General features: G+C 36.4%; 1 protein-coding gene across 2 annotated transcripts in view; it reads right to left on the reverse strand.

Annotated features, from left to right (window-relative positions):
* Positions 1-14875, reverse strand: part of LOC126828875 (forkhead box protein J3) — a 28697-nt gene that overhangs the window by 10466 nt on the left and 3356 nt on the right. For both annotated transcript variants that reach the window (XM_050558953.1, XM_050558952.1), the window contains exons 3-7: positions 13143-13223; positions 12015-12113; positions 2193-2292; positions 1760-1807; positions 1192-1299 (exon numbers count right to left, since the gene is read on the reverse strand). In XM_050558953.1, the coding sequence (XP_050414910.1) occupies positions 1192-1299; positions 1760-1807; positions 2193-2292; positions 12015-12113; positions 13143-13223 (436 nt within the window). The remainder of the gene's footprint in view (positions 1-1191; positions 1300-1759; positions 1808-2192; positions 2293-12014; positions 12114-13142; positions 13224-14875) is intronic.

A 14875-nucleotide genomic window follows, 5' to 3' on the forward strand; every position in this document is an offset into this window, starting at 1 on the left:
AACATGAATAAGACTGGACTATAAACATGAATATAACTGGACTATAAACATGAATATAACTGGACTATATACATGAATATGACTGGATTATATACATGTACATGAATATGACTGGACTATAAACATATGAATGACTATGAACATGAATGGACTATACTATATGAATATGACTAAACCGTATACATGAATGGACTATATAATACACGTACATGCAACTTGCATGCTAAGCATAATATTTTATATATATATAACATTATATCATTTCTATTTTATAAAATAACAACTTCAAAGGACTGATGCATCATTTAGCGCTATAGGGGAGAGAGAGAGAGAGAAATTAGGTTTAACGTCCACTCGACACAAACTAGGTCATTTAGGAATTAACACATGGTTGAATTATATTTCAATAATTCGCTTGCGCATAGGGGTCTTTACCAGTGGGAGGAAACCAGAGGACACGGAGAAAACTCACGAGGTTGGAAAGGCAACCCTACTTCTTGCCACGTACAACCAGGGAATCGAAATCACGCCAGTTGACTCAATGACAGACCGTATGATACAGCGCGCACGTGCTAACCCCCCTGAGTGCTATAGGAATTTGTTGAAACCCACAATATTGGGAAAGTTTGACCTCTAATAGGAATATCAGTCCAAAAATGATCTGATCCAGTTCATTATTGGTAGTGGAGAACCGAATGGGCCTAATCCGATTGAATCCAAGCCACAAGATTATGAGAAACTGGATATTTTAGCGAAAATGCAAATGATGTATCAGGCCTGTAATCCGAACTGTGTTTTTTGAAAAAATGGGTATACCAAGGAGTAGTGAACAGCATACAGGACTATTCATAATATTAGTCACATTCTTGGTACTAAAGATTGGAATGTTATGCTCAAAGATCCTTGATCCATGTCTAATGTTCATGACACTTCTGAGACGATTTTCAGATAAACTAGGAAACCCCAAGGAGTATAAAGCTGGAAGATTCTGAGGGAATCAAGGAGAAATCTAAATCACAAATTACATGAAATAATTTTCCTATTAATCAAATTCTGTGTGACTGTAATCAAATGTAATGATTAGCTTGTCATGTCACATGATCAAATGTTATGATTAGCTCGCCATGTCACATGATCAAATGCTAAGATAATTTGTGATTATGGAAGTTGTTGGTAAATAGAGTTGCCTACCTTGAAATTGTGTCATATCTATACTCTGCCAATCAGACGTTCTCATCGATTCTTTTAACGTATCTAAATTCTGTAACCATTCAGCAGTTGAGTTGCTTAAATTAGGACCTGAAAATATATACAACTGTTATGGCAACCTAACAATCTTAATATTAAATCTACTGTTATGGCAACCTGACAATCTGAATGTTAAATCAAATGTAACAGGCTAACAGTCAACAGTTTTTACATGAAGACTGGGTGTGAAATCAAGCCAAAGGAGAGAAATATTCTATGTTCTATATGGTGGGCGATCCTACAGGAGGTAATTATTGGTGGTCTACTTTCATCAAGTGCCACAAGTGGAGATATCTAAAAACTTATGAGCCGACTCCATGGTATAACATGGTAATTATCTGTTTTATTTGTTTCTATAACAGATAGTATTGGGACTAAGATATAGTATTCTACTTAACCACTTATGTGTTGGGGGCTTTAACAGATGCAGGAAACCCCAAATAGTCAGGTGGGCTGACCTACACTTTTTCACAAGACCTTCTGATCCCCTTTATAATAAAATTAACCTTACCAGTTAAATTGAGAGGTTGAGTTCCATTTAATAAAGCGTTTAAATTCCCTGTAATTATATATCATGTAATATTGTAACAGTTGTTTTTATATATCATGTATATTATAACAGCTGTATTAGATATCATGTATAAGCTTATTTCAATTATAATATTAGTTTACTGGTAGTGTTTTATCCATAATATTATAATCATTAATTGTGAATATCATCAATATCATTTAATTTCTTGTAAACAACCTGATAATTATTGAATAGGTCTACTTATAAAATCTATTAAGTTCACAAGTTTAGACAGATGCATTTCACCTGGCCAGGTATTTCTCAATGAACTCATCTGACCAGCTATTGTGACTGTCCAGATATTTCACCTGTCCTGGTATTTCCTGGTATTACCAGGTATTTCACCTGTCTAGGTATTTCTGAATAAACTTACCTGTAGAATTTTCAAACACTGATTTATAAAGTGTGATGAATGAATTGTTTAAATCTTCACTGTTGACAGGATTTCCATCAAAACCACCGGTAATAACAGTCTGAAATATAACAACCAACACATGTCATAACAGTCTGAAATATAAAACCATAGGTAATAACAGTCTGAAATATAAAACCATGGGTAATAACAGTCTGAAATATAAAACCTGAAATATAAAACCATGGGTAATAACAGTCTGAAATATAAAATCACCGGTAATACCAGTCTAAAATATAAACCACCAGTACATGTAATAACAACATGAAATATAGGTTATTAATATTAGATGTATTTGCTAACAGTCTGAAATATATGTATAGTTTTGTTATGTGGTAGCGGTCTGAAATATAGTTTATGTGATAACAGTCTGAAATGTAGTTAATTATGTGATAATAGTCTAAAATATAGTTTATTATGTGATAACAGTCTGAAACATAGTTCATTATGTGATCATGGGCGTGGATTTAGGGGGGGGGCACGAGGGGGACGGGTCCCCCCCTTGGAATCGGAAGGGGGGGATGAATAGGTCTCTGTCCCCCCCATGATTTTGATCGCAAGGACAGATTTTCAGGTTTTTATCCACATGAATGTCCCGTTCTGAAGGCTATCTAACCACTGCCTTGGGTCTCGCCACAGTAATTCATCTTCACGATATCTTCCTCCTTAATTGTAGGTAGTCAATTTTACCATATCATCATCATATTACCCCTAGTTACAGCTTTCATCGAAATAACACTGGTAACCTGTTCGTAATTATTATTTTGGTTTGGTAATGAAAGGTTCCAGGGTTCGTCCGTCCCCCCCAAAAGTTATGACAGATCCATGCCCTTGTATGTGAGAACAGTCTAAAATATAGTTCATTAATTATGTGGTAAAACTCTTTAAGTCAATATATACATGCATGACATCAAAGTCTCACAAGCTAATTACGTAAAATAGTATTTGAAATTAAGTAACCATTTGTAATGTATTCATCTTAATGGTTTATGAATATTCGTAAATATCCATAGTTTTTAATTCAAGTTTCTAACATTCAGTAATAATCAATTCTGGTATTCATTTTCAATCGACTTCTAAACTTGATATTAAAAGTTGACATTCAATAAAGGACGCCAGCAGGTAAAGTACAATTACTACAAACAACAATTTAAATCATCGATTGATCATCACAATACAGAGTTTACATCTCATGTAGTCTATCAAACGTTTTAATAGAAGTTTTATAGCTGGAGGGATGTATAGGACGCTAACCGAAGACAGACAAGTTCCGGTATTGATCAATATTTGAGCTATTATAAAACTTGTTCAAACGATTATTTATAGACCATCAGAAAAAAATAGCTGAAGATAGAAAAATAAAAGATCTTGCTTTGATCTGTTTCAATATTAAACACTGCACACATCAATTTATTTTATTTGGAAATCTTTTAGATTACAGTAACCCGGTCTGGAAATACTGATTTTAGGTTTCCCTGTTGAAATGTCAGGTGCCCATAAACTAGTACCAGACACCTGACATTACAACCTAGAACCAGACATTATAACCTAGAACCAGACATTATAAACTAGAACCAGACATTATAAACTAGTACCAGACATTATAACATACAATGTAGTATCAGACAACATAGTTTATAAACTAGTGTCAGACATTATAACCTAGAACCAAACTTTATAAACTAGAACCAGACATTATAAACTAGTACCAGACATTATAAACCAGGCATTATAAACTAGTACCAGATCTGCTGCTTAAAGCAGTGGACACATAAGCCGAATCGAATGGCCGAATCAATCGGTGCCAAATTTTATTCGGCCGAATGGGTGGACACACTAGCCGAATGCTTCGCCCAATTCAACCTGTCGATTGCATCACCTTTCACGTCACATGATTAAACATGGCGGCGTCTATGGCTTCAATCTATCATGTGACTTCTCGATATGAGTGGTGACTGGCTAATGAATTCTATTTTTGGCCGAATGCTTTGGCGAAGCGGATACACCAGGCGAATATAATTCGGCCGAATATATTAAACATGTTTGATTCGGGCCCAAAATTCAATCGCTAAATTCTCGGTTCAGAGTGGATCAATTTGACTGAAATTGTCAGCAAATTCCCTTTCCATCATTTAGTTGTTAACTATTATAGTGAGAACTGCCAGCTCTTTATCTAATCTGCCATAATGTATCTTTAAATATTTTAATCATTATCTACAGAGTGTAGTCCTAATTTTTACACTTCAATAGTTTAATACAATATCTGGGATTATTGTTTTGGCATTTCATGCCTGTCGAGTAATGGTAATAAATCAACATTTAAATAAACTACAATAAATGGTGTAGCATACTATTTTTTTTTAAATTCGTACAGTATATAAGTTATACTATATTTTATATATTTCACAAGTGATTACATGTATATATCAAATGTTTACTATTTTACTATGTCATTTGGCAATAATCCAGCAGATATTACAGTGTACTGGCTGTATGCCATACATGTATATGATCAGGGTTCTAGATATGTATATTAAAGTAAATAAAAGGGTTTATTAATACATGTATGTTTAAAATAGACCAGTAATATTTAATATTGGTTAGAGTAGTACGTGTATATAGCATATTGATATAGGTCTACACGAGCACGTTAAAGGTCATTTCATTTCACAACTTCGACACAATAATCTACATTTACATGTCCAAGCAATTATGTTCAGCGAAATATGCCAGAAGTCTCAATCGAACAGCAAGCTCTAGGGTCTGGCTATTCCAGTTTACACCGATAGTATTTATTGCGCATGCTCTCAACATAGAGTGAAAATATCAGTACATTGTAAATATCAATACAACCACTGTATTAAAACATAACAGAGTGAAAATATCAATACCACTGCTGTATTACAACATAACAGAGTGAAAATATCAATACAACCACTGCATTACAACATAACAGTGAAAATATCAATACAACCGCTGTATTACAACATAACAGAGTGAAAATATCAATACAACCACTGTATTGCAACATAACAGTGAAAATATCAATAAACCTATTGCAGAAGATGCTGTAATAAATATTGTAGAACACTTCTATAAATTCTACTACTACACAGATTCATCGTATATTTCAGTAATTTTTTTTGTTGGTAATCTTAAAATACAACGGAAATATAAGAAATGAAATGGGGTTTAACATCCTGCATACACCATACAGTGTGCTATGAGGGAATTTTGCCCGGACGGCAGCACTACGGCGGTACGGCCTACTCTTATATCGAATTCCAACTGCCAAGGGATCTTTTACGTGCATACCAATGAGATATTTTATACATTTCAGGTGTGAATTTCTACTTTATATGTGGACACGTGACTATTTTAATCTATTTTACTGATTCTATAATTTGCATTTTAATTTTTATCTATTTCTGGGATCCTATAATTTTAATTTTCTGTGTAATTTTCCAATAACCCATCATAATAACATTCACTTAATTTTAAAGCAGAAATCCTCACAATACATGTAAATACAGCGAACTGATTCCCATAGACATTCTAGTCTAAAGCTTAGATCCATAAGTGCTTTTTAATTGACAAGATGACATCAATTACATGTACATTTACATGTAGTTCTTTCAAAGAGAAGATAGACTTATCACTGGATATACAAGTCTATAATAGGAAATAGCTATGATCTATCCAGTGAGTATTATAGGTAAAAGTTCTCCCTTATCGATTTATTGTCTACTTGTACTACCGTCAATAGAACTCCAGGTATGTCAAGAATTCAACATATTCAATCAATGTATTGATTTTACACCTGCCCATCGCGTTCAGGTTAATCAAAGATCTATAGCTTGCATTACAATCTGTTTCTATATAACAACCTGGATATTATAGTTCAGGTTAATCAATGATCTATACAGCCGTATATATATAGAGAGAGTGATGGGGTTTAACGCCCACTCGACACAAACTAGGTCATTTAGGGACTAACACATGGTTCAATTTTATTTCATTAATTGGCTTGCGAGTAGGGGTCTGTAGCAGTGGGAGGAAACCAGAGGACCCCCGAGAAAACCTACAAGGTTGAACAGGCGACCCTTCTCCATGTCGCATACAACTGACAAATCGAAATCCTGCCAGCTGACTCAATGACAGAACTTATGATACAACGTGCACACACCAACCATCCAGCCATCCAATGTTAGATAATCGTATCGCAAACAATTATCCATCATGTAATTGATATTCAGATTTCATATCAAGTTAATTAAATGTATTCATTATGTCCCAAAGCATAACACCACTCAACAAACAATAATATGAGTCTACTTTATTACCAAAACAGTGTGTTTAAGATATTGGCTCACTAATCAGGAGATCAAAGGTCTGATCCCAGTTTTGGCTGAGAATGGAGGAAAGATGAGAGAGAGAGTGAGAGAGAGAGAGAGAGAAAGATGGGGTTTAACGTCCACTCGACACAAACTATGTTATTTCGGGACCAACATATGGTTTAATTTTATTTCAATAATTCGCTTGCGCGTAGGGGTCTTTAGCAGTGGGAGGAAACCGGATGAACCGGAAAAAACTCACAAGATTGGACAGGCAACCCTACTCCTTGTCACGTATAACCGGGGATTCGAAACCACACCACTTGACTCAATGACAGGCCTTATGATAAAGCGTTCACGTGCTAACCATTCAGCCATCCAACCCCCCAGAGGAAATATGACCATGCTAGTAAATCTACATGTATATATATGCCAAGTCTTTAGTATGCCCAGTTGGTGCTGAAAAATAAAGAGTTAAACATGCCCCCCGTCCCAAGTCCAAATGCCATTTCTGGCTCTCCAATACAATTGTGCAAATATCAGAAACAAGAGAGAATGAGAGAGAAATGGGGCTTAACATCCACTCTACACAAACTAGGTCATTTCAAGACTAACACATGGTTCAATTTTAATTCAATAATTCTCTTGCGTATAGGGGTCTTTAGCAGTGAGAGGAAACCGGAGGACACAGAGAAAACCCACGAGGTTGGATAGGCGACCCATCTCCATGTCACGTACAACCTGGGAATCGAAACCACACCAGCTGACTCAATGACAGACTGTATGATACAGCGCGCACATGCTAACCATTCGGCAATCCATCCCCCATCAGATACAATCTTTTGACTCCACATCAATGGTTTAAGTACTATAGAGCCGGCATTGTTTCCAGTCCAGACTAATTATCATAACTGGTGGGGGTTCATCTTTAACTCAATACTATTTGTAAAATGTGTAAGTTGTCTTGTATGCATGGAAAGACTTGAAATGATAAAAATTCCCAATCAATATGTGGTTAATTCATCAATACCATCCAGACACAGCAAGATACTTTATTCATGACTATCACAATACCCGGCTTTGTTCGCAATCTGATTAAAACACAGATCTTATTTCGCTTCATGTTTTATGTTTCAAAATTATGTTTTACTTGTCTTTACTACACTGGGATCTGGAAGAGTTGTTATCATTGATTGGTTAATCAAATGTCTGATGTCATAAGGTCAAAAGCTGCTTGTATGACCTCTGACCTCGCTACAACTTGTCAGATCTTCATGTAGTGTAGGTAAAATCGCCCAGGATGCAAATTCACCGGGGCCCAAATTTGTATGAGGTCCCAATTTACCCAGGGACTTAATTTACCCAGGGCCCAAATTGGATGGCCTGAAACATTCACATGGTCATGCTGGTTAATTTGATACTATGTATGTGGGGATGGAGCACGCCGACAAACCTTGATTCAGCCGTGCCGGCGTGCCCAGATTCAATGGTCTGACACATTCACATGTTAAATTGATACCACATATGTAGGGGTACAGCACGGCAAGGCAACGAAGAGTGATAGGTGAACATACACACATCATTAATTTAATTTATATAGATTTACCAAGCTGAAAACACAGTTAATATATATGTTATGAGATGAAATCAATATGCATCACTAATATGACTCCATATTCTGGAAGCAATGACCCAAGAAATCCCTCTCTGCCCATTGCTGGATTGGCTTCAGATACATGTACTTGAGCTTTTGAGGGTGTGTGTCTATTCTTCCCGTTCAATCAAATCAATCCCAAGTACAGCAACATGACAAGCACAAATGATGAAAATAGTTTACTAAGTTCATTAACACACATTTGTGCTTGATAACTATAAGAGAATACTTGTTGAAACATGCTATGCCTATAAACCAGTGATTGTATTTCCATATAAACTGTGTTGTGTTTTTTTTTTTTTTAGTATTGTTTACATTCTATCAGAATCGATAGCCTCGTTTGTCACACAATTAGTTTTTCTGCAATATTGGTTAATTGGGTATAATAAAATCGTGAGTCATGACGTAACATTATTTAAACATATTCGGTCCAATGTGGAGCTATGATTAAAGCTTAATATTGTTACGCAGTTAGCTATTGGTTGTTAATCAGACTATTGACCAGTCATAATTTGGAACCGAAATTTGCTTCCATTAAAGCAGTGTTTAGTGTGATTAGCTCTAATCAAACGAAATACTTCGGGGAGTATGATATGACTGCGATTTATGGCCCAATTGTAGGTCAACTTTTCCAACAAAAAACCAGCGGCTGCCAGGCAGGATACGCCCACATTTTCGAGAGATGGATAGATAACAAGCTAAAAAGAAAGCAATTTTTCGTACAATCAGGGGCCATAATTCAGGAAGTTACGGTCCGATATGCACGAATATCGAAAGGAACCGAGATCTTCGGATAATAAACTTACATTTAAAGTTACAACAAAATCGGATAAAAATTGTGACCTCTATTTTTACGCTAATTGAGAACAAACGGCGGCCATTTTGTCTGTCAATTTGGGGGCTATTTTCACAAAATTCAAACTCAACTGTCCTTAGGGTGGAACGGTAATATAATAATACGTTTTTTTAAATCAGATAAAAATTATGACCTCTAATGGGTCCACAAGCTAAAAACATGATTTTTCGTACAAACAGGGGCCATAATTCAGGAAGTTACGGTCCGATATGGGCGAATATCAAAAGGAACCGAGATCTTTGGGTTATAAACTTACATTTTAAGTTTCAACAAAATCGGATAGAAATTGTGACCTCTATAGGGTCCACAACCTTGATATACCATATTTTTACGCTATTTGAGAACGAACGGCGGCCATTTTGTCTGTCAATTTTGGGCGATTTTCATGAAATTCGAACTCAGTCGTCCTTAGGGTGTAACGGTGATACAATAATACGTTTTTTTAAATCGGATAAAAATTATGACCTGTATAGGGTCCACAAGCTAAAAACGCGATTTTTCGTACAATCAGGGGCCATAATTCCGGAAGTTACGGTCCGATATGCGCGAATATCGAAAGGAACCAAGATCTCTGTGTTATAAACTTACATTTCAAGTTTCAACAAAATCGGATAAAAATTGTGACCTCTATAGGGTCCACAACCTTGATATACCATATTTTTACGCTATTTGAGAACGAACGGCGGCCATTTTGTCTGTCAATTTTGGGCCGATTTTCATGAAATTCGAACTCATTCACCCTTAGGGTGTAACGGTGATATAATAATACGGTTTTTTAAATCGGATAAAAATTATTACCTCTATAGGGTCCACAAGCTAAAAACACGATTTTTTGTACAATCAGGGGCCATAATTCAGGAAGTTACAGTCAGATATGCGCGAATATCGAAAAGAACTGAGGTCTTTGGGTTATAAACTTACATTTCAAGTTTCAACAAAATCGGATAAAACTTGTGACCTATATAGGGTCCACAACCTTGATATACCATATTTTTACGCTATTTGAGAACGAACGACGGCCATTTTGTCTGTCAATTTTGGGCCGATTTTCACGAAATTCGAACTCGGCCACCCTTAGGGTGTAACGGTGATATAATAAAACGTTTTTTTTAAATCGGATAAAAATTATGACCTCTATAGGGTCCACAAGCTAAAAACATGATTTTTTGTACAATCAGGGGGCATAATTCAGGAAGTTACAGTCCGATATGCGCGAATATCGAAAGGAACCGAGATCTTTGGGTTATCAACTTACATTTCAAGTTTCAACAAAATCGGATAAAAATTGTGACCTCTATAGTGTCCACAAGCTAAAAACGTGATTTTTCGTACAAACAGGGGCCATAATCCATGAAGTTTCGATCCGATACATGCCAATATCGAAAGCAGCCGAAATATTTTGGAGATAAACCTATATTTCAAGTTTCGTCTAAATCGGATAAGAATTGTGACCTGTAGAGTGTCCACAAACAATTGTGGACGGACAGGGGCGACGGCATAATACGTCCACATGAAAATGTGGGCGTATAAAAATCTATAACAGGTGAAGGAAATAAGAACTTCACCGAATTATTTATCTTATGTTTTGTCATTCCATTTGTCAATGATACTATAAATAGATGTTTCACAAATTTTGAACTTTTTCGGTGAATTAACTCATTGATATTGAAGTCATTGATGAATTATCTCAGCGTATACTGATACAATCAGTAGACCAGCATCTCCACCCCACCCACCAGACCAGTATCCTCCTCCACCTAGCCCATTGAAACAACTGATGACCTGTTATTCACCTTATGACATAAGGTATTGTCATGGTGACATTAATACTATATTGATCTAGTCTACATTCCAACCCTATTACTATTTAATGTTAAAATATATTGATTTATATATGATCTCGTCTACATTCCAACCATATTACTACTAATGTTAAAATATACTGATTTATATATAACCATACTTAGTCCCGGTAATCTATAAATTCTATATTTTCATCTATAACTATATAAAACCGACAAACAACAGCCGAGTGCCTGATACATAAATAATATAAATATTATCTCCAAATACATCAATAATTATATCACAATATCCATTTATATAACAGTAAGAGACTGGAAGAGAAAATGGGGTTTAACGTCCACTCGACACACACAAGGTCATTTCAGGACTAACATATGGTACAATTTTATTTTAATACTTTGTTTGTGGGAGCAAATCGGAGGACCTGAAGAAAACCCACAAGGTTAGACAGGTGACCCTACTCCTTGTCACGTACAACCTGGGAATCAAATGAAATGAAATAAAATGAAATGGGATTTAACGTCCTACTGTTCTGCTCCTAAACTGGGCTTATGAAGACGGGCATATGCCATATAGTGCGCTATGAGGGGAATTTTGCGCGGGCAGCGACACTACAGCCTACTCTTATATCATCGAATCCCAACTGCCAAGGGATCTTTTAAGTGCACACCAATATGTACACAGGACCTCGGTTTTTCGTCCCATCCGAACAACTAGACAGCTGTCCTTGCCAGGCCCTCTGTCAGGCATCACTAACAAGGGGAAAACATGCTGGAAATTCTGGTTGAACTTTCTCGGCCAATGCAGGGATCGAACACCCGACCTCCAGGCTAGCGAGCACCTGGGAATCAAAAATATGCCAGTTGACTCAATGACGGACCTAATAATACAACGCGCACATGCTAACCATTCAGCCAAACGCTTCATATATAAGACATGCATTAAGGAATACAAGAGGTAAATGTTTCAGTGAGACAACATCTATATCAGACATGTATTGAGGAATACAAGAGGTATATGTTTCAGTGAGACAACATCTATGTCAGACATGTATTATGATGTATTGAGGAATACAAGAGGTAAATGTTTCAGTGAGATATTCTATAAATGATTCTATAAATAGACATTATTACCTGATGAGATGCAGGAGCAGTTGTAACTTGTAGATTAATAGAGGTCAAGGTTGGATTAGATATTGGCGTACCTCCGTGATCAGGACTGTATGGAGAATCCTGTCAAATAAAACGAAATCTATAGAACTTGTTTCAATCATCAAACTTATTACAACTATCAAAGTTCAAACTGTTGATCTATTATATGTAAACAGTGACATGCACGAGGCAGTGTATGCTGACTATTACTAGCACTCCTGATATAACTTCATCGTTTTGTCAGGAGTTCCTATACATGGAATCTGATTAAAACACATCTCCTATTTCGTTTCATTTTTTATAGTTCAAAATTGTGTATTACTTGTCTTTACTACACTAGGATCTGGAAGAATTGTTATATGTATGGTTGAAGTGAGGGATTAGTCAATGAAACGGTCTGTTACGCAGAGTTCTTGGTGTGCGATGCACAGACCTGTGGGTAAACCACTAGAAACGTCAACGCTGATTGATCAATCAATGTCTGATATCATAAGGTCAAAAGCCGCTGGTATGATCCATAACGCGACCTTCCAGAACAACCGGTCAGATATTCATATAGTGTAGGCCATCGAAAGTATAAAAAAATGAAACGAAATATAGATCCGGGGCCCTTATTCACGAAAACTTAAACTAAGATAAAATCGAAATTTTAAGAAATACTGTAATTTGATTGGCTGACCAGTAAAATCAATTTGCATATTTGCAGCTAAGAAATTTTAGCTGAATTTTTATATAAATATACACAGCAAATTAAAATGTACACCTCCCCTGTTTTAATTCATAACACTTACCAATCAAAGTATTTACTGTTCTTTGATTGGCATTTATTAATTGAACATATTAACACAAGGTACAATTATGTATCCATAAAATTGTACCTTACATGTACATGTATGTTGTCAACAGATTCAATCATTTTAGCCAATATGGTCTCCATTTGTTTTGTTAGACGCCAACAATTGTTATAGTCAGTCTGTGTTGGGCTTAACTTGTGAGAATTTATTATTTTAATATGTCTGAACTTTAATATCTGGAGCCTGAAGAATTCGAACTTAATTTAGTACAGATGAATGTTAATAAAGTATGATGGTGTAATTAAATAAAACTTACCCGTTCCCCAGGTCGGCGTTTTTTATGTCGTGCTGGAAGTGGATCATCTGGAGGATTACTATCTATTGCCCAATATGATCCCTGAAATAATAAAATTACCATAATAATACAAGCAAAGCCTGTAATTAACGCACTTGTAACTGAAATGAAATGAAATGGGGTTTAACGTCCTACTGTTTTGCTCCGAACTGGGCTAATGAAGACGGGCATACGCCATACAGTGTGCTATGAGGGAAATTATGCCCGGACAGCGGCACTACGGCCTACTCTTATATCGAATTCCAACTGTCAAGGGATCTTTAACGTGCACGCCAATGTGTACACGGGACCTCGTTTTTTTCGTCCCATCCGAACGACTAGACAGCTTTCCTTGTCAGCCCCTCTGTCCTGCATCACTGACAAGGGAGAACAACGCCGGAAAATCTGGATGAACTTTCTCGGCCAATGCAGGGATCGAACACCCGACCTCCAGGCTAGCGAGCCAGCGCCTTACCCACTTAGACACCGTGATCCCCGCACTTGTAACTGACAACGTCAAGAACCAACTCTGGCACTTTCAGGTACAAGTCCGCGATATCTGGTAGTGGTGAATGACATTTTGTGTGGCATATATTTCTCCTGGACACGCTACGCATCTCGTTGTTCTTGCAGCCAATGCTCTTTGAAAAAAGTCGAAGAATCAGGAATTAAGATTGAATAACATAAACTATACTCAAATTTTTATCCAATCAAACATGGCTATGCCCAAAGGCTCATCTAAGGAATCTCAAAAATAAACAAAGTCAATCATCTAATCATTCATCAACTTTTCTATAAGCATATTACATGTACCAGTAGTCCCTACAGCAAGTTTGTTAATAAAGCAGAGGGTCATGAGGAATTAATTTCAGTCCTTTATGTTTATAAAATTGTGCGGGAGCCATAAAAAGTTCCTGATACCTTGAATATATGCAGTTTAAAAGTAAACAAAAACTGAAAGTAGTTTATTAATCTCAATATTTAGGAGAGCGATTTAGCTAATTTGCATGAGTCTTTAATGACTCCTTCGAAGGAAATGAAATGAAATGAAATGGAGTTTAACGTCCTACTGTTCTGCTCCTAACCTGGGCTAATGAAGACGGGCATACGCCATACAGTGTGCTATGAGGGAAATTTTGCCCGGACAGCGGCACTACGGCCTACTCTTATATCGAATTCCAACTGCCAAGGGATCTTTTACGTGCACGCCAATGTGTACACGGGACCTCGGTTTTTCGTCCCATCCGAACGACTAGACAGCTTTCCTTGTCAGCCCCTCCGTCCTGCCCTTCGAAGGAAAGCTGACGTGCGTCAAGAGGAGCAGGAGTGAAAGCTCCCCTTAAACGTGAAGGACTGTAATTTAAATAACATGTAGAAATATATGTCGCAATTAAAGGACAAAGTTGGTGTCTGGTTGTTAAACATATTCGAGATATGAAAATCATTTTAACATAGAGATCTTTGCTATGATTGATCCTTGATCCAAAACAAAGATTTGAAGTATTGGGAAGTTATCGACTGAAGCAGAAAGCTACACAAAAGATTTTCAGGAAAATAGCGAACCACGTGTACTACTTGTGGATCTAAATTTAACGTCATTCCAAATATTTAGTCAGGAATTGTATCAGAACTTATAATTATGATATTCTAAATTTCAATACAATTATTAACAATGGGCTAATTTACAGAAAGTCAAGTTAAAATTGAATGCATCG

This window comes from Patella vulgata, chromosome 7, assembly GCF_932274485.2.
Source record: "Patella vulgata chromosome 7, xgPatVulg1.2, whole genome shotgun sequence".
NCBI classification, from domain to species: domain Eukaryota; kingdom Metazoa; phylum Mollusca; class Gastropoda; family Patellidae; genus Patella; species Patella vulgata.